Here is a 19,321-nt window from a genome sequence, read left to right as displayed (position 1 = left end):
TTGTAGGTGCTTTGAATGCTAGAAAAATGGAGAATTTAAATATTCCATGGTGCCAGTGGTGGGGGGTTTTCCCCAAAAAACTGAAAACCAGGGAGACTTTAATCCCCCCCCCAAAAAACAAAATCTATGAAAATGAATTTAATTTGAATATTGGTTAATTTAAATAGCCAAAAATGGCAATATGTACATCAGTGAAGTATGGATTTTACCGATAGAGAGGTTGATGGAGAGACCCAAATGGAAAAAACAGGCAGACAGATCAGACACTGTCTGTCTGAGGCTGTGGTGTTTCTATCAGATTAGGGGTACAATTTTCAAAAGCACCTACGTGATTTAGGAGCCAAAAATGCCGTTTTCAAAAATGACTTAGGGCCAGATTGTCAATAATATCTAGGCCCCTAAAGATCCCATTGGGAGTTAGGTGCCAAGGTACTTTTGAAAATCCCACTAGGTGCCTAAAAATACATTAAAAAAATCTGATCCCCAGGTTCCTTCTGGTTTTGATTCGAACCCAGAATCAAAGCTTGAGGGTTATGTTCTGATACGAAGCTCTGAATATGAACCTCCATAGAATTTAGAGTGGTTCTGATTTGCAGTTCTACTTTGGCTTCTGTCTGGCCCTGATGCAGCAAGCCATGCCTGTTCACCAAAGCACATGTTTGCCTTTAAGAATGTGCTTAAATCCTTTAATGGAATTTAAGCACACATTTAATTTTAAGTTTGTGATTAATTGCTTTGCTGAGTAGGGATGGACTTAAGCAGCTGCTCTGCCAAACCGGGGAGGGCCTCAGTTAGATAGACACACAGACTAAAGTGATTTATTTCTGTGTGTATTTGTATTTTGTTAGTTTAATTCTCTAGCATGATGGCACATGATAAATCAAGCGAGTTTTTTATTCTGCCACACTGGCCTATTACATAGAGATGCAATGTGACTGACCACATCGCTCTGGTTATGAAAATAATACGGCTCAGCTGCTGAGTGCTATTGGTGACAGCCATCTAGCTGATACTTGACATCCCTCTGTAAGTGATGCCAGCAATACGGAGCCCATGAAAACTGATTGTAAACTGCTTTGCATCTGGCTTTGCTAATTTTTGGACAATCACAAAAACAGCCCTGGTGTTCAAACAATAAAGACTATGCTATAATATTCAAAGCAGCAAAGTTCTCTCTCTTCTTACCAAACGACAGTGGAACTGGTTTGCAAGTCACTGACACTGGGCTTTCCTATGGCAGGTGTCACACATGTCACTTGTCCACCATCTGCCTACCTCTAGCTAGCAACTCTCAGCAGGCCGGCTATAAGCAACAACTTAATTTCAAACTCAATTTACAGTGCTATAGAGGGAGACGTTCTTGTCTCCTTGTGAACTCTCGAGCAGATTTCTTTCACAGCTGTCTCTGAATGTGCCCCATGAGCTGCTTGCATACCAAGCATTTAATGGGAACCAGCAGTAAAGCCCCCATTATCATAGAATATCAGGGTTGGAAGGGACCTCAGGCGGTCATCTAGTCCAAGCCCCTGCTTAAAGCAGGACCAATCTCCAATTTTTGCCCCAGATCCCTATATGGCCCCCTCAAGGATTGAACTCACAACCCTGGGTTTAGCAGGCCAATGCTCAAACCACTGAGCTATCCCTCCCCCCCAATTACTCTGTGCCTAGCTTTGTTTTCCACATGGAATTTACAGTACATGAGGACTTTGGAGCAGTAGTCTCCTCCATGAAGCAGGCCTACCTTTCCTGCAGTATAGCCCTACTATTACATTGTTAAAGAGGAGTTTGAAGTTCTGGCTGCTGTTACAAGAAGTGGTTTGTTGTTGTTTTTCAACAGCCCATTAAAGGCACCATTTTAGAACTATTATGTGAAATACACTTACATTTTAAAAAGAGAGACTCAAGGAAATTTTCTTATCTCACATCAAGCCAAGTGAGCAAAAGCATACACCCAACAAAGTTCTATTTAGAAGCTGGTTAGTGAATATTTAACATTCTTGTCAGTGCTTAAATTTTGTGCATGTCTGTGCTGGTATTAAATACATGCAATCATGCCGTTTATTATTTGAGAGAGCGTTGAGCTCTAGAATAATAAAACTGTCTGTTTTAATTGCAGTGCTGCAAATCCAAGAGCTGCTGTTCAAAATCAGATGTTCTTATGATTATCTGAACTTCTTTGTTTCAGTGAGTAAGGGAGAGGCCAATTATGGGAGATAACTGAAAATAGAATTCAAGAAATCAAGGGGATCTATGGATTTGCAGGGTCTCAACCATCCACCATATAGTCTCCTTGTGCAGGGGACAGTGACAGTTCTGTGCATTGACTGATGTGCACAAACAAGGGCAGTAACACCCCTTTTCAGTTAGGGTGTTCCTGCTCCAGCTGAGTGATCTTGTGAGGCTAGTGGGTCCCAGACTGATCATATGCAAGAAAACACTCAGCCCATGGCCTTGTGACAACAAAAGAGAACTGAGGCTAGGGTCCAAGCTTGGGCCCTTAATCCTGGTCTATATAGTCTAGGAACACTGTAGAAGCAGCACATTCATCACAAGGGTGGAGGAATTACCTTAGTTTATTATTGAGCAACCCTTCCAGCTGACTCAAGGAGCACTACAAATGGGCTAATCTGTTCCACATGTAGGCCTACCACTATGATGCAGATTTGAAGGAGGTAATAACTGAAGGGTGAAGGTGGTTCCTTTCTTTCTTGGCTAACATCCCATCAAAGAATTAGTCCCTCTCAGTGTTCGTCTACACTTCCTTTTTCCTCTGAACAGTGTGTAGTTGGTCCCATTCTTCATTAGAAGATTAATAAAGTTACTAGACATAGTGGGTAAAAGATGCCCTTCTTCTGATAATCAGGAAGCCTGTCCTGTGTCTGTCATTCTAATGCTTCTGTGTAATAGCTTAGCACTTTTCATCCAAGGACTTCAAGGTGCTTTACAGATGGGGAAACTGGGGCAGAGAGAAATGCAAGTAATTTAGCCAGTGTCCGAGCCAGAAAAGAATGTAACTCTCCTTGCTCCCAGCACAGTGCCTTATCCCCTAAACCATGTTAACCTCCCACTGGAAGGCCAAAGGAGGATAACCTGTATCAAACTGGTGTCTATTTATCTTTACTATTGAGTGAGAACATCCTGTTTCATTTAAAAAGAGGCCATGTCAATATTTTTTAAAACTCCTCTTCCTGCATGATGGTTCTGCTCAAACAGAAAGTGCCTCTCAGAGATCTCTCAGCATCAAGCCTGCCCTTTGTTTCTACTAACTGCTGTGTAGGTCTCTGCTGAAATGAAATATATGCCAGTGTAACATTCTTTATAGCACAGTGTTTACTGAACGAGTTTATTCCCTATTTTTACTGGAATAATGTGAAATGTAGTCAGTCAAATAAGCCTTTCCCGCTTTTTCTTCAAGCGAGCTGAGCCAGGAAGAAGGAGTGCATCATGCATATGTTTTAATGAAATTACAGTGCTGAGATTATTTTGCTTTCTTGTTGTTCATGGTGGCTGGAATTCAGCCCCTTCTGGCCAGCCCACGCAAGTCTTTCTTTAATTTTTTGAACCCTCAAGGTAGTTAGGTGCAGCATGGCCTGGCAGGGGGGCCACCACACTTCTGTGTGCAGAGCTCCCCACCAGTTCGGACGAAGCTGGCACAGAAGGAAGCATTGAGTGTGGGCTGAGGGAAGGGCCAGTAGATCAGCATTTACATTGGTCAAGTGGCTTGGAAACCACATGTGGGTTCTTCTAGCCCATCCGTTGGATTAGCAGCTGGGATGCTCACACGCTGCGGTTTATTCAGGATTTCTGCACAGAGTGGCCCAGTCTGCTCCTGATGAAGGTAGCGTAAAGCACCTACTGGTTTCTGTGGAATTTGGCCAGCCGTGGCCCAGGAGCCATGTCATACACCCCGAGTCTTTCCCATGTCCCATAATTATAGATACAGCTATGAAAAACTAATTCTGTGCTGATACAGTGGAAGGATTCCCAGCATTCAATTGATACCTTGTCGCTTGCAGCTAAACTTTTCCTGATGCATCAGGCTACATACAAACCTTGCTGTGGTCCAGGCAGTGTAAAAATTTTTCTTTTTAGGTTACTGTAGAGTCTCTCTTGAAGGTGGCGAGATTGGGACACAGTTAACAGCAGCTGTTACTTTAAGGCCTAGTGAAGTGACCCAAACAAACCCCACAAACCCTACATCCTCTGTAGAGGATATCTCCATTGGCCTTTGTGACTCTTGTGCTCTGGGCTTCCCCAGCCTTGAGGTGCCTGCCGACAGCTTTTGTGGACTCAGGTGCTTAGTTCGTTACTGCCCCAGCCCCCACCAGCAGTTAGTCAGCTGGTATATGCGGTGTTTACAGAATAAACATGGAAATGTATCTTGTTCCCTTAGGGAGAGCAGCCTACCTTCACACAGGAGAAGTGATCGACGGAGTGGACATGAGGGCAGAAGTAGGGCTGCTAAGCCAAAACATAGTGGTGATGGGAGAGATGGAGAGGCAATGCTATGACTATAGCAATGGTTTATGCACCTTCTTTGATTTTGACACCTTTGGCGGACACATCAAGGTATTGTATAAGTCCTTTACTGATACCCTTCTACACAGAGCCAAACAACATTCACCTAGTAAGGGGGCCATGACATGGCAGGGCACATCCGGTGAGTCGAGGCCTGCAACATAAACAAGCCCCTCCTAGAGTAGACCATGGATTCACCTCCTGCTTCTCTTTTCTTCGCAGGGCTCCCCCACACCCTTTCAAACATTACCTTGCTAGACTGGCTGGGGCTCAGCACTCACAGGCTGCAGAGTTTAGATCCAAAATCCAGCTTCCTTAGGGTTTGGTAGTGCTCAGATCTGGGGCTTCAGTTCAAGCCCATCTTCCCACAGGATTAAATCTAGCACAATTGCTTTATGAAAAGCATTAAATGCAAACAGCTTTGCCTGAGTTTGCAAACTAGGAAGCATCTGCTGTGCAATGGTTTACCCCCTCTGTCAACCATCATAGTCTAAGACTTGCTCTGCCTGACTAATATAAAACAGAGAGACCAGAGGGGTGAGGTAATATATTTTATTGGACCAACTTCCGATGGGGAGAGTGGCAAGCTTTCGAGCTTACACAGTGCTTGAAGAAGAGGTCTGTGTAAGCTCGAAAGCTTGTCTCTCTCGCCAACAGAAGTTGGTCCAATAAATGATATTACCTCACCACCACCCCCTTGTCTCTCTAGTATCCTGGGACAGACTCAGCTACAACAACACTGCATGCCACAGTGAATAATATGAAACAAGCCACCAGATGCTCCTATGGCCACTTGACTAGTGTTTTATTTGTTCTGCAGATTGGTCTTGGTTTTAAAGCTGCCCATATTGAAGGTTTAGAATTGAAACACATGGGCCAGCAGAGAATGGGACACTATCCAATTCACTTCCACTTGGCTGGGGATGTGGATGAGAAGGGAGGCTACCACCCTCCATCCTATGTGAAGGGCGTCTCCATTCACCACACCTTCTCGCGCTGTGTCACAGTCCACGGCTCCAATGGCTTGCTGGTAAGAAACAGCGGTTTGATGACTGCCTTCCTGATCAAGATGTCTTTTGATCCAGCCCATTTGCTGTCCCTAATATCATGAAAATGATTCTGAGGCCCCTGAAACAAGTCTGATTACTGATAGAATTATAGAGTTAGACCAAATGCTCTTCTCTTTTGCCCCAGATTTATTGAGTGATATTAATATGAATATATTTCAACATGTGTCTAAAACACAAATCCAACATAAGAATGTAAAACCAGGGGCCAAATTTTATACGGGACTCGGAGCTGACAGGGCTTTCACAATGCCATTGTATTCAGAGATTCCTGCAGACAATCCCATCTATAATGGGTTGTTGAATCCATCTATAAACAAATAGTTTACTGCTAAAGAAGGTAATCACCAGAGCTAAGGTTACTTCAGTTTGCTAATAAGAATTTTTGTTTGAAATTCCCATTCACAACACAAGCAGTCAGAGACCTCTGATTTAACTGAACTGTTTGTCAGAACACTAAGGTAATCCTGTAGGTTTCCTATAGTACAACAGCTATTTATCAGGTAAATTACAATACAGGAGAGCACATAGTGACAGCAGTAAACTCCCTGCACCCCTGGGCACTCACTCTACTTCAGAATAAAGAACACAATGAAAAACTTCTCACATTTTCATAAGACTCCCTCGGTTTTGCTTTCCTGGGGGCATGAACAGTACGTGGACTGGAGCTGAGTTTAATTCAGAAAGGCTTTGATCAGCAAATGCACACATTCTGTATCATTGTTATGCTAGCTCCGATGGCTATGTCATGTTAGTCATCTTAGTGCCTTCTCAAATAGACACAGGTTCTGTTGATCACATTTTCCTTTAGTGTGTTCATCAACTTTAACATTCTGTTGTTTTTAAGAATATTTTGCAAGCCGCGCATGTTAGAAATTAGAGCTAGGACCCCATGTCCACTCCACCCAAGTGCTTGTGTACTTTTTGGCCTTGGGCCTAGATATCCAATTTGGACGTTAGTACTGAAACCATATAAGTAACCACCATATACATTCCTTTTGTGAATGTGAGAAAGAGAAACCTTGGCCCACGTTCAGAAAAGGTTCAGAAATGTGTTTTGAAAGCAAAGCTTTTAAAAGCATGTAACAAACATCAGGACTGACTTCTCAACTTTTCCCAAGCATCAATCCAAAACAGTGGCCTCAACATGCCTGTTAGCTCCTCGGAAATCCCACATTTTTCCTGTGTTGGCACCACATGTGAAAAAAAGCATTGGAGCCAACATACAAAAGTGTTTTTAACAGGTCTCTAACCAGCCAAGATCTCAACCCTGTGCATAAGAGATCAGTGTTTTAATATGAGACCACCAGCATGCCACGCCACTGGCTGTGTCAAATGATGGTAATTGAGCACTAGGAATTCTCCCAGTATATCACTGGTATTTTAAAAACACCTGCACTAACTTTTCATTGAACCATTGTAAGAGCTTGCAGTGTTCAAGCTCAACATTTTTCATCCCTTATTTTGTATTCAAAGGGATCCTAAAATCTGCTGTCAACTTGGTTTCTGAAAAATCTGTTCTTCTTTACCTTATCTAAATTGTATTAGGCATCCGGAGATGTATGACTGCTTTCCAATTTAAAGCCATCCATGTAGCAGCTCAGTGTAGCTAAGAATGTAAGTAAAAAACAGCCTGGAAGAAGAGAATTGCCAGGAGTCTTTTTGTCAAGTAATGAGAAGGTTCCTAATAATGGCACCCTAAACACATCCTCTAGCTATGAGGCGGTTGCACAGCTGTTGATTAGCGGAGGGCTGACTAAAACCTCAGCTCTGATTCTAATTTTAAACCCTGTGTCTTGATTTATTGATGCTCGCTCTTACTGCCAAACCAAATACCCAGAAAGTGGTATTTCACGGGTCAGCTGGGTGGATTTATACTGGGTATTTGGAAATTTTCAGTCCCTTGTGCCTTTTCCAAATGAAAACCATGTCATTGTGACTAGAAAATACTGTAAGGATCCCTGTTCTCAGGCTTTTCCAGCCAAGACAGCAATGATGAAATGCAGACAGGCTGATATGATTGAAGAAAACTGCTTAATTCTGGTGGTGTAACTCAACAACTGCAATTCTTTGAGGGGCCTTGGAATTTGTTCCATGGCAAGTTATTTAAAAGAAACCTCCACTAAAAGAGAAATGCAACTATAATAATAATAAAAAAAACTACATTGATAATTTAATCCGTTTATTGTTTTACTTTTAAAAATGTATAATTTACTAATCTACACTCATTACCACCAAAAAATTGATTTTGCACATTTGATTTCAGCTGCATGTTTGTTGCCCTTTGTTGAAATGAAATGCCCAGTGAAATAAATTCCATGCTGTGCAGTCTAGCTGTTTGGCCCACTGCATCAAAAAGAGGATTTCTAAAAGTTTGATAAACTACACAGATGTAGTTCATTTCAATTAAAAATGCATTCAATCTTATTACCTATAATTGGACGTATACCCCGAGCAATTCCTCCTTAGCTGATCCTGCAGCACGCTCTTCTGCTATGAAATCTAGTTTCCTTTCCCCCATGAGATACTACGTGAAGTCACAAAAACAAGCCAAATCTTCAATGAGGAAAGTACTGTTGTTATTACATGTACTTCTAAGATGGTCTTCACTGTAGTATCTGGGCACCATTTATTTAAGTTAGCTAAGTTCTCCTCACATATCATTCAATGCCTCTGTGAGCAGATAGATCCAAGGAATAACCTGCCAGAAGACCAGTTGCCTTGGTGATCTTTGAGTGAACTAGCCTCTTAGTAGAGACACACACACACACACACACACACACACACAAAATTTGCTGGAATATTAGGCCTCAAACCAGCAAAGCACTTGAACAGATGCTTATCTTTAGGTATGTGAGTGGTCCCACTGACTTCCAGTATTTCCATTGGTTTCAATGGGACAACTCACAGGCCTATAGCTAAGGGCTTGCTTAATGCTTTGGTGAATGAGGGGGGAGGCACTTGGGTATTTTGTAACAGTTAAGTAATTGTTAAAGCAGCTTAGAGGTTCTCATACAGGCTCCTCACTGGGCTCTCAGGTTACTAGTGTCACAAATTATTTTGCTTTTAGCACTCTTGGCAGCAGGCTCAGAAATGTCAACGCTATAAAATATTAGAGGTAAAAAATAAACAGATGTCACTGTTTGCTCCTGGTGGCAGAGTTGTCGTCCTGTGCATTTACACACTGATGCTGAAATCCTGTCTCTGGACAATAAATAAATAGCTATGGTTGGCTTGAACCAAACATGTTCTATGCTTGTCCACAAGCATATGTTCACTTTAAGGGCATAGATGGCCCTTCTCAAACCAAACTGCTTGAAATGGCCTTGTTGCCGTAATTATGTAATTGAAAATGTCCATGATTGCTGCAATACACTGGCCAACTTTCCCTCTCCATTATACCACTGCAACCCCATTGATCAAATTCTGCTGCTACTTACACCCTGGTCAGAGCCCCTGAACTGGCCCATAATGTGTAGGCTGAAATGGAAGTTGTTATCAAAGATGGACATTAAATGAAGGCTGATTAAACTGTCTGCCAGAACTTGAAAGAGCTGTGCTGCTGGGGATAAGCAGCAGTGTTCTCTAACTGCTATAGTGATATCTGCTCTCAGTAATCCAACTGTGCTACAGGGCAATTGCTTTATTTAAAAGGGCACTGTCAAATCTAGCCACATATTACAGTTAAAATAAGCGTATAGACTAATTGTAATGTTTCTGTGAAATTTAATTTTTCCCCCAATGCATTTTTTAACAAATAAACCCTGTCCAGCAGTTCCCAAACTTTTCAGCACTGTGATAGTGCATGAGAATCTGAAAACGAAACAGTTCCACATTTGTCCGTTTCCAGTCTGAGTAATCCCAGGGGCCAGAAATAGGAAAGATAATTAATCAAGTAAAGGGTGGAAAGTAAATCAGCTGGTGTAAATCAGTGTAGCTACTTTTTGACTTCAGTGGAGCTATTCTGACTTACACCAGCTGAGGATCTGGCCCCAGAGCCACAATCCTACATTAGGATATCTGCCAAAGGAGATGATACAGTACAGCATTCCAACCTGTGCCAATATATTGGCTTCCCTCTTACATTACTGGCAGATGTTTTCTACAATGGTACTGAATCTATACAGAGATTTGTTCCCTAGCCATTTTCTAAGTAATACCTCAATTTTTCGCTTTTCAGTCCTGATGTATTACACCAATACAGATCTAGTTCCAGAGTTCACTGGCTAATGAATTGGTGCAGCAGGTAGCTGAGGAATTGTCTGAGATGTCACTTGTCAGCTTTCAGCAGCTAACCGGTCCAGAAACAACATATATGTATCTCTAAAGAACTGCCAGTGTGCTCAGGGAAAAGAATAGATTTACACAGCTGGTCAGTTGCAGTTTTGGCATCCCTGTGACTAAAGGCCTTGCTGAGGTAAAGGTGTGGTGATGCTCTTCAGGAAAATGAACCATCTTCAAGAGATGTTCAAGTATCCAATAGGTGTTTCTAATTGCAAGGCTTGCAAATTTCATGCTTTTCAAGATGGGATTATTAAAATAGCGCAGCACACTCATTTTACACTGAAATACTGATGGTGTCAGACTTGCATGGCTATCTAATTGAATCGAGAGAGTTAGCAGCAAATTTTGGAGAAGTAATTTAATAGAATGTATTGCACTGCATGTCATTTTAACAGTTTAATTTACTGTGATGATTTGTGTTCAGAGGCTTGAATATTTACACTGGACCATGGTCTATACATAATACATGTGTTTGCAGATGGCAGTGTGAAATAGATCTGGCAGTATTCTGTCTGAGTGTATATATTTAACCATTTCAAGTTCAGCCCTGGAAATTGATTCCCCTTGGCTGTAACCTCTGAGATAAAGATCAGAGAACACTTCAAAAGTGCCTACATCCATTATCAAAAGTGACATAGGTATTTAGGAGCCCAAGTCTCATTCCAAGCCAATGGAACTTGGACTTCCAAGAGCCTAAATCAGTTCTGAAAATGGGTCTTAGGTAGAGCTGATTGCAAAGTTTTTAACAAAACTTCTTCCTACTGGAAAAACTGTTTTGTCTAAACCGAACTTTTTAGTTGAAATGTCTTGGTTTCCACACAAATCTCATCAGGAAGGTTTCTCACATCCAGGGTGGAATATCTGGCTAGAGATGGCAACCCCAGAATAATCAGTAGCCCAGGGGTTAAGGTACTCACCTGACATGTGGGAGAACTATGTTCGAATACCTGCTCTAAATCTGGCAGAACAGATACTTGAGCCTGGGTCTCCCATTCCACTCTCCAGAATTCATTTCAGTGTCTTCTGTTTGAGCTGCTCCACTTTATGTAGACAAATGAGTATTCATTGGGCCGGAGATTGAGAGCAGGGATTTGACCTTGGGTCTGCCACATCCCACGGGAGTTTTCTAATCACCTGGTTGTTGAGTGTTCTAGACATCTCTCTTGCACTGTTCACAAAGAACTTTGAAAGGTCTCAAGTTTGTTCCACATCAGAACAAAAACCATTTCTGAAACCTCAACATTTTCCATGAAACGGAAATGTTGTTTCCCACCCTGCCCTGGTTTTAGGCTCCTAAGTCATTTACTTGCTTCTGAAAATTTTACCTCAGATCTTCAACTGGGGTAAATCAGAATAGCTTTGTGAGAGACAATAAGGCTGCAATGTGAACTACATGTGAACTGCAGGGTTTTCAATGGAGCTACACTGATTAACACCAGCTGGCTTGTTTCAATTTCAAGTAAAGCTCTTGTCATCAGTTGGAAAAAGGGTCAGGTCAGACTTAAAACAATCCAGCCTGTCCAGTAAACAACTAGCAGCATCTCTGATAGCCTAGAAAAATATTTTTTTTTCACTTCAGGGGATACATTTTAGTCCATCAACTTTGCTGTTTGTGTAACTGCACAAAGATGAATAAGCCCAGATGTGGCTTAAACATCTGATGTCCCCGTCCCCCCCATTCCTGTCTCTTCGTCTTTTGTCTTTTATTATGATATTATCACTTGCTCAACATGCAGATTACAGCAGAGTGTGATTAGCATTTCATATGAAATGGCAAATTCTAATTAAATCTTAAAAGCTTACACTGTCACTTAGTATGTAAATTCATTGGGGCAAGGACCGTCTTTATGCTGAATGTGTTTGTACAGCTCCTGATACAATAGGGCCTCTGACTGAGTCTCCACAGTAAAATAATAATAATTAATAGCATTATTATTATTATCTCTAAGTGGCTAGAAAACTAAAACTGAATGCAGCTCCATTTTTGTACATGCAGATTAAGGATGTTGTGGGCTACAACACCCTGGGACACTGCTTCTTTACTGAGGATGGGCCAGAGGAACGCAACACATTTGATCACTGCCTTGGACTGCTCGTTAAACCTAGCACTCTCCTGCCATCTGACCGAGACAGTAAAATGTGCAAGATGATTACAGAAGGGGCATACCCAGGGTACATCCCCAAACCCAGGCAGGATTGCAAGTAAGTGGGAAATCTTTTTTGTTTTTTGTTTGTTTTTTTTTTCCCTTGCCTTGTAGGATTTGACTTTTTTTTTTTATCCATGAAACACAGGATTGGGTGTATATAGTTAAGTACGCTGCTTTCAGGAATATGGGCCATGTGCTCAAAAAGATAGGGTGGCTGTCTCTGCAGGATGTTTCCATGCTATTTATACATTTACACATGCAGGGTATAATTTTGCTTAGTATTTTTAGTGTAAGGTCAACTAAAGTGCTTGTTATCACAGATATTATTGCATGCATCCCTTTCAAAGTGCAATATGAAGACAAATGGCCCTGACACTGCATTGCCTTGCATCTCATTTATACCACCAATATGTGCGTATAAAATGCTATTAAATTCAGAATGGGACAGACTCTGCCATCTTTATTCATATTGAGTTGTACTTTATTCTGCAACTACTCCCATTGATTACAACAGAATTCCTTGTGGAGTAAGGGTACTACTCAACGTGAGGAAGGGTGGCAGAATCTGTCCCAACAGTTGTATTTTGCATCCACTTGGCATATACTGTACAGGGAGTAAACTCAAACCAAAGAGTTGAATTCAATGTAGTTCAGCAAGACCTTTGAACATGACTATGGAATATCAAAGATTGCCTAAGCATAGAGTCCCGACTACTAATCCGTACATAAGTGAGTGCATGAAAGTTCTTAAAGCCCGTTTCTATTTGAGGCAAACTCTAAGCCCAGCCTGGCAAACCGCTGAGTGCCAATTAGAAGGTGCTAAGCAACCTCATCTCCCATCTTGCAAGATCCAATCCTCTAATATGTCTTTTCAGATCCACAAAACCTCAACAGGGGCAGATTTATGGGATGGATCTCGGTAGTGGTTGAAATGAAAAGGATTTAGCAAGAGTTCTTTTTGCAGTTTATCTCATTACTCTGTAAAGACAGACTTAGGTGAAGTATAGGAGAAACATGAACCCCCCACAATCAATGCACACAGTCTGGAGCTAGAGTTTCTCTGGTAACTACGACTAGCTAACAGCAAGTTGTAGGCCTTGTGACATCAGAGGGCTAACTCTTTTTTTTTCTTTTTCTTTTTTTTTCCTTCCAGCTTCTTACTGGATTTTTAAAATAAAATTATAGGGCCAGATTCTGTCCACTTTTACCCATGTTTCCTTGTACCTTACTCTGTGAATAGTCCTATTGATTTCAGTGGGAATATTCAGCCTAAGGATGGATATGAGAATCTGGCCATGGATTGAGAAGCCAGTGGGGGATGGTAGTGAAGCACAGTAGCATGTGGAAAGAGCAGATGCTAGGGGGTTGCTATGAAAAGCCCATAGAAACACTTTGTCAAATCCCTGGCTAAACCAGTCTCCAGGGAACCTGGAGCCCCATTGTAGGGCTTTTCTTGTCTATGACACATTCACCTTATCATGAAATATAATTGACAGCTAACAGCTTCACACCAGGTTTGGGATTTCAGTAGAAATTCTTCATTTAATTCCTGAGGTCTTTAAAGATAAGACCATTTTGCTGCATCTGCAGATGATGGTAACAGCTGTGATATGATGAGACAAAAAGAAACCCCAGTTGCTACACCCCGTAGGGCAGGAGCTTATCTGCTCTGTGATCTGACCTGCCTGTACTGTATGCACTGGAATGCTAACTCCTTTGTGTGCGCTTCAGGTGTCATTTTCATGGTCATCTTTGTTCCCCATCTGCAGTGCTGTGTCCACCTTCTGGATGGCCAATCCACATAACAACCTTATAAACTGTGCAGCTGCAGGATCCGAAGTGAGTATAAAGGTTTCTTCTTTGGGAAAATTCAGAGCAACTGTAGTAGCCCTGCAACTTTTGGTTCTCGCTGTTTCCACTGCTCAGGCCATTGATGCAGCTAGTGTTTCAAATGCAATCTCCCTCGCCTTCACTTCCCCACTTCTGGTCATTTGCTGTAGTTCAGGCTTGCAGATCTGGATTACTTTTAACAAAATTCCCAAACCAGAGCCAGTATAAATTAAAGACCGAACCCGCCTATTCCATTAGGTCAATGGCAAAGCTCCTATTGGGGACAGGCACAGTCCTAAGCCCAGTACATGAATGGTATGTAGGGCTGTGACATTTAAATCCATCCTAATGGCAAATCTACAGAAATTCTAACTCAGCTCAATTGTCTTTTATTTTTTTCAATTACAAAATAAACAAACTAAAGTATTTGGCCCAAAGTTTCCAAATCTCCAGGCTTCAATGTAGGCATCTATCTCAATTTTGGACACCTGAATCAGTGGCCTGATTTTTCAAAGGTGCTGAGCACCTGAAGCTCTCAATGATATAAGTAGGGTTTGTGGGTGCTCAGCACATCTGAAAGTCAGGCCAGTTTACATTTAGGTGCCTCAGTATGGATGTTGGAGGCTAACTTGAGGTGCCCTGAAAATGCTGGCCCTAACTGCTTTCATATATGTGTGTGTGTGGGGAGGGGGGGTGTCTTTTGTATATAGATACAGGGCAATACCAGCTACTGTTATGTGTCCTGAAATCTGCTGGCTTTCACCTTGCATTATTTCCTGGTAAGCCCCCGTACTAATGTAGACCTGTAAAGTTCAAGTGAAGGCTCACGCTGTGTATTCCCTTTTGCAGGAAACAGGGTTTTGGTTTGTTTTTCACCATGTGCCTACAGGCCCCTCAGAAGGAATGTATTCTCCAGGCTACACTGAGCACATTCCAATGGGAAAATTCTACAACAATCGGGCACATTCCAACTACCGAGTGAGTCTGCACGCAATGAAAACTATCTTCCTGTCTAAAAACACCACTTGATCTCTCCAGCTTTCTGAGTCTGCAAGCTATTAAGTGCTGTGATTTCTGATTCACTATAAGCAATTGCAAACTAATTTTCAGCATTTGTATCTACAAACAAAGTGGCTTGTTTGCTGGGATAATAGAATTACAGATTCTGTTTACATTGGATTCACTTTACTATTCTTGAGCTAAAAGCTAAAATTTCTCATGGGACGTTGGGAGATAAGAGGATCTTACTTTCACTCCTTTCTACCAGGTCATCTGTCTGTTTTCGCTCTTCTAAAATGGTGCCCTTAGCCGCATCTTTTGGCAGCTTGCCTGATTATAGATCACTGCTGCCTGTGTTAGCCATTGATCAAATAGCATCTGGTACATAAAATAATATAAGATCAGTCTAATCACTTCCTAAATCTGTTTACTTATTCAGCCCAAACATACTACCCTGGGAAACTGTACACTGAGCTCCTGAGCCTTCATCTATTACTGAATGTCTTTAGATTGCAGCATGTATGTAATTGGCTAGTTAGATGAGCTGAACAGGTGCTGGAAAACACAAGGGGCTTTTTAAGGGGCTGCAGACAGAAGGTGGTAGAGTGGACAGTCCTCCTGTTTCTCATGCCACTTGCAGAACCAGTAACCTTGAAAGTGGTCCATGCTGAAATGATGCATTATAGGACACAACGAGTGGCTGATACTATGACACAATTTTCAGATGCACGTCTTCTAGGAGCAGCACTTCTGGGCAGGATTTCGCAGCCAGGTTTCTTGAGTATCAATGGGAATGGATTTTTACTTAGCAAGGAGCTGGTATTTCAATTCATCTTCAACTGGAGTGGTAACAACTCTAAAGAAATACAAATATTTTTCTGGAGAGCCATGTTGTTAGCTAAAGATTCTCCAAAAGCATAAGGCACCTGGATTGGTACCCAAGTCAGAGACAGCTAGTGACTTTGAAGAGAGTGACGTTTTGCTTAAATGATCAGGACAAGTTTAACAAAAATTCTGATCCATCTCAGAAATCTTTGCCACGTACTTTAAATGCTGCACCATCTTTCACTGGTGTTGGTCTAGGTAGTGTTTTAAATGTAGAAGGCTAGATCCTCAGCTGGTGTAAATCAGGATAATGCCTTTGACTTCAAAAAAAAAAAAACCTGGTGTTTTACAACAGCTGAAAATTTGGCTCAGAAACTTTAAACTACGTCATAATTTTAAAGTGCATAAATACATCACAAAGTTTCTTTTCCTCCTCAGGCTGGCATGATCATTGATAATGGAGTCAAAACTACACCAGCATCTGCTAAGGACAAAAGACCTTTCCTGACACTGATTTCTGGGAGGTAATGCACTGTCCATGGTTTTATTTGGAAAGTTATGTGTATAACGCAGTTTGAGGGCTGGATCCTGCTCCCCCTGAAGTCAATGGGAATGTCTTCATTGTTGTCAGTAGGTGTTGTATAAAGTTCTTAATGAGCAAAAGGCTCCACTTTCTCCTTGCCATTGATAGGGTGTGGCCTACCTGTACCGTTGCAGTCCGACACTCTCCATGAATCTCATTGGTGGGTTTGGTACTTAGAATCATAGAATATCAGGGTTGGAAGGGACCTCAGGAGGTCATCTAGTCCAATCCCCTGCTCAAAGCAGGACCAATCCCCAATTAAATCATCCCAGCCAGGGCTTTGTCAAGCCTGACCTTAAAAACTTCTAAGGAAGGAGATTCTACCACCTTCCTAGGTAACACATTCCAGTGTTTCGCCACCCTCCTAGTGAAAAAGTTTTTCCTAATATCCAACCTAAATCTCCCCCACTGCAACTTGAGACCATTACTCCTTGTTCTGTCCTCTTCTACCACTGAGAATAGTCTAGAACCATCCTCTTTGGAACCACCTCTCAGGTAGTTGAAAGCAGCTATCAAATCCCCCCTCATTCTTCTCTTCTGCAGACTAAACAATCCCAGTTCCCTCAGCCTCTCCTCATAACTCATGTGTTCCAGACCCCTAATCATTTTTGTTGCCCTTCGCTGGACTCTCTCCAATTTTTCCACATCCTTCTTGTAGTGTGGGGCCCAAAACTGGACACAGTACTCCAGATGAGGCCTCACCAATGTCAAATAGAGGGGAACGATCACGTCCCTCAATCTGCTGGCTATGCCCCTACTAATATATCCCAAAATGCCATTGGCCTTCTTGGCAACAAGGGCACACTGTTGACTCATATCCAGCTTCTCGTCCACTGTCACCCCTAGGTCCTTTTCCACAGAACTGCTGCCTAGCCATTTGGTCCTTAGTCTGTAGCGGTGCATTGGATTCTTCCGTCCTAAGTGCAGGACCCTGCACTTATCCTTGTTGAACCTCATCAGATTTCTTTTGGCCCAATCCTCCAATTTGTCTAGGTCCCTCTGTATCCTATCCCTACCTGCCACCGTATCTACCACTCCTCCTACTTCCCACACAGCCAGGTACAACCAGAGTAGTTGATTTTACAAGACCATTGGTGAGGAGTGTAAGCTCAACCCATTAGGATGATTGTTTTAAAACCCCTGACAATACCTCAGAATTCTACTGAGAACTGTTCTATACTAGAAAGTTAAGGTACCCGAGTTATGTCACTCAGGGATGTGAAAAAATTGAGGAGGGGGGAGAGAGAGAAGCTGACCTAAACCCCAGTGTAGACCGTGCTAGGTCTACAGAATAATTCTTGGTTGACCTAACTACTGCCTCTCAGAGAGGTGGATTTACTATAACGACAGAAGAACCCCATCCATTGCTGCAGTAAGCATCTACAGCAGAGAGTTTGATATTGCCTCTTCATATACCAGAATATGTGCCTTGGAAAACTGGCTGTGGCATATATGCACAGGAGCTGATTCCAAAAAGTTTGTGCCTTCCAATTTGGAGGCTGGAATGAGCCCTAAAAGCTGAGCAATTAAAGAGTGTTGCTGAATGACCATCAGATGTCCTGGGACAGATTCTGTGCTGCGTAGAACTGTTGTAAATTGAGAATAACTCCATTAACTTCATATTCTGCTTTCGGTTACAGAAGTATAAATCCATGCTAACTCCCACTTCCAAGAAAGTTATTCCAAAGGGTAGGAAGAAATGGTAAATTTTCAGAATGGAGAGGGGTAACTAGTGGTGTTCCCCAGGGGTCAGTCCTAGGACCAATCCTATTCAACTTGTTCATAAATGATCTGGAGAAAGGGGTAAACAGTGAGGTGGCAAAGTTTTCAGATGATATTGAACTGCTCAAGATAGTTAAGACCAAAGCAGACAGTGAAGAGTTTCAAAAAGATCTCACAAAACTAAGTGATTGGGCAGCAAAATGGCAAATGAAATTTAATGTGGATAAATGTAAAGTAATGCACATTTGGAAAAAATAACCCCAACTATACATACAATATGATGGGGGGCTAATTTAGCTACAACTAATCAGGAGAAAGATCTTGGAGTCATCGTGGATAGTTCTCTGAAGACGTCCAAGCAGTGTGCAGCAGCAGCAGTCAAAAAAGCAAACGGGATGTTAGGAATCATTAAGAAAGGGATAGAGAATAAGATGGAGAATATCTTATTGCCCTTATATAAATCCATGGTACGCCCACATCTTGAATACTGCGTACAGATGTGGTCCCCTCATCTCAAAAAAGATATACTGGCATTAGAAAAGGTTCAGAAAAGGGCAACTAAAATGATTAGGGGTTTGGAATGGGTCCGATATGAGGAGAGATTAAAGAGGCTAGGCCTTTTCAGCTTGGAAAAGAGGAGAGTAAGGAGGGATATGATAGAGGTATATAAAATCATGAGTGGTGCGGAGAAAGTGAATAAGGAAAAGTTATTTACTTGTTCCCATAATATAAGAACTAGGGGCCACCAAATGAAATTAATGGGCAGCAGGTTTAAAACAAATAAAAAGAAGTTCTTCTTCACTCAGCGCACAGTCAACCTGTGGAACTGCTTGCCTGAGGAGGTTGTGAAGGCTAGGACTATAACAGGGTTTAAAAGAGAACTGGATAAATTCATGGAGATTAAGTCCATTAATGGCTATTAGCTGGGATGGGTAAGGAATGGTATCCTTAGCCTCTGTTTGTCAGAGGGTGGAGATGGATGTCAGGAGAGAGATCATTACCTGTTAGGTTCACTCCCTCTGGGGCACCTGGCATTGGCCACTGTTGGTAGACAGGATACGGGGCTGGATGGACCTTTGGTCTGACCCAGTATGGCCGTTCTTATGTTTTTATGACATACACTGGTGTAAATGAGACCGAATCCATCCCAAAGTGAATGTTTGTTAGCGTCTCATGAATTCACCAGGATCTGTGCTTTCATCATGAATACCAAGTGACTTCATAATGATGAAGCTGGCGAAGTGATGTTCATTTGCTGGAACCTTATGATCATTATGCTCAATTTTAGGTTGATGTGATGGCTTATTAAGTGAAACAAAATGCTGTTGAATATCTGTTAATGATTT

The 19,321-nt window shown here is 41.9% G+C and overlaps 1 protein-coding gene across 2 annotated transcripts in view; it reads left to right on the top strand.

Annotated features, from left to right (window-relative positions):
- Positions 1–19,321, top strand: part of CEMIP (cell migration inducing hyaluronidase 1) — a 144,164-nt gene that overhangs the window by 101,508 nt on the left and 23,335 nt on the right. For both annotated transcript variants that reach the window (XM_048865765.2, XM_048865764.2), the window contains exons 12-17: positions 4,394–4,569; positions 5,339–5,548; positions 11,866–12,071; positions 13,786–13,855; positions 14,696–14,824; positions 16,109–16,194. In XM_048865765.2, the coding sequence (XP_048721722.2) occupies positions 4,394–4,569; positions 5,339–5,548; positions 11,866–12,071; positions 13,786–13,855; positions 14,696–14,824; positions 16,109–16,194 (877 nt within the window). The remainder of the gene's footprint in view (positions 1–4,393; positions 4,570–5,338; positions 5,549–11,865; positions 12,072–13,785; positions 13,856–14,695; positions 14,825–16,108; positions 16,195–19,321) is intronic.

The sequence above is a fragment of the Caretta caretta genome, chromosome 10 (assembly GCF_965140235.1).
Source record: "Caretta caretta isolate rCarCar2 chromosome 10, rCarCar1.hap1, whole genome shotgun sequence".
In the NCBI taxonomy this organism is placed as follows: domain Eukaryota; kingdom Metazoa; phylum Chordata; order Testudines; family Cheloniidae; genus Caretta; species Caretta caretta.
Note: the sequence above shows the minus strand (reverse complement) of the source record. Positions and strands in the feature narration are given on the sequence as shown.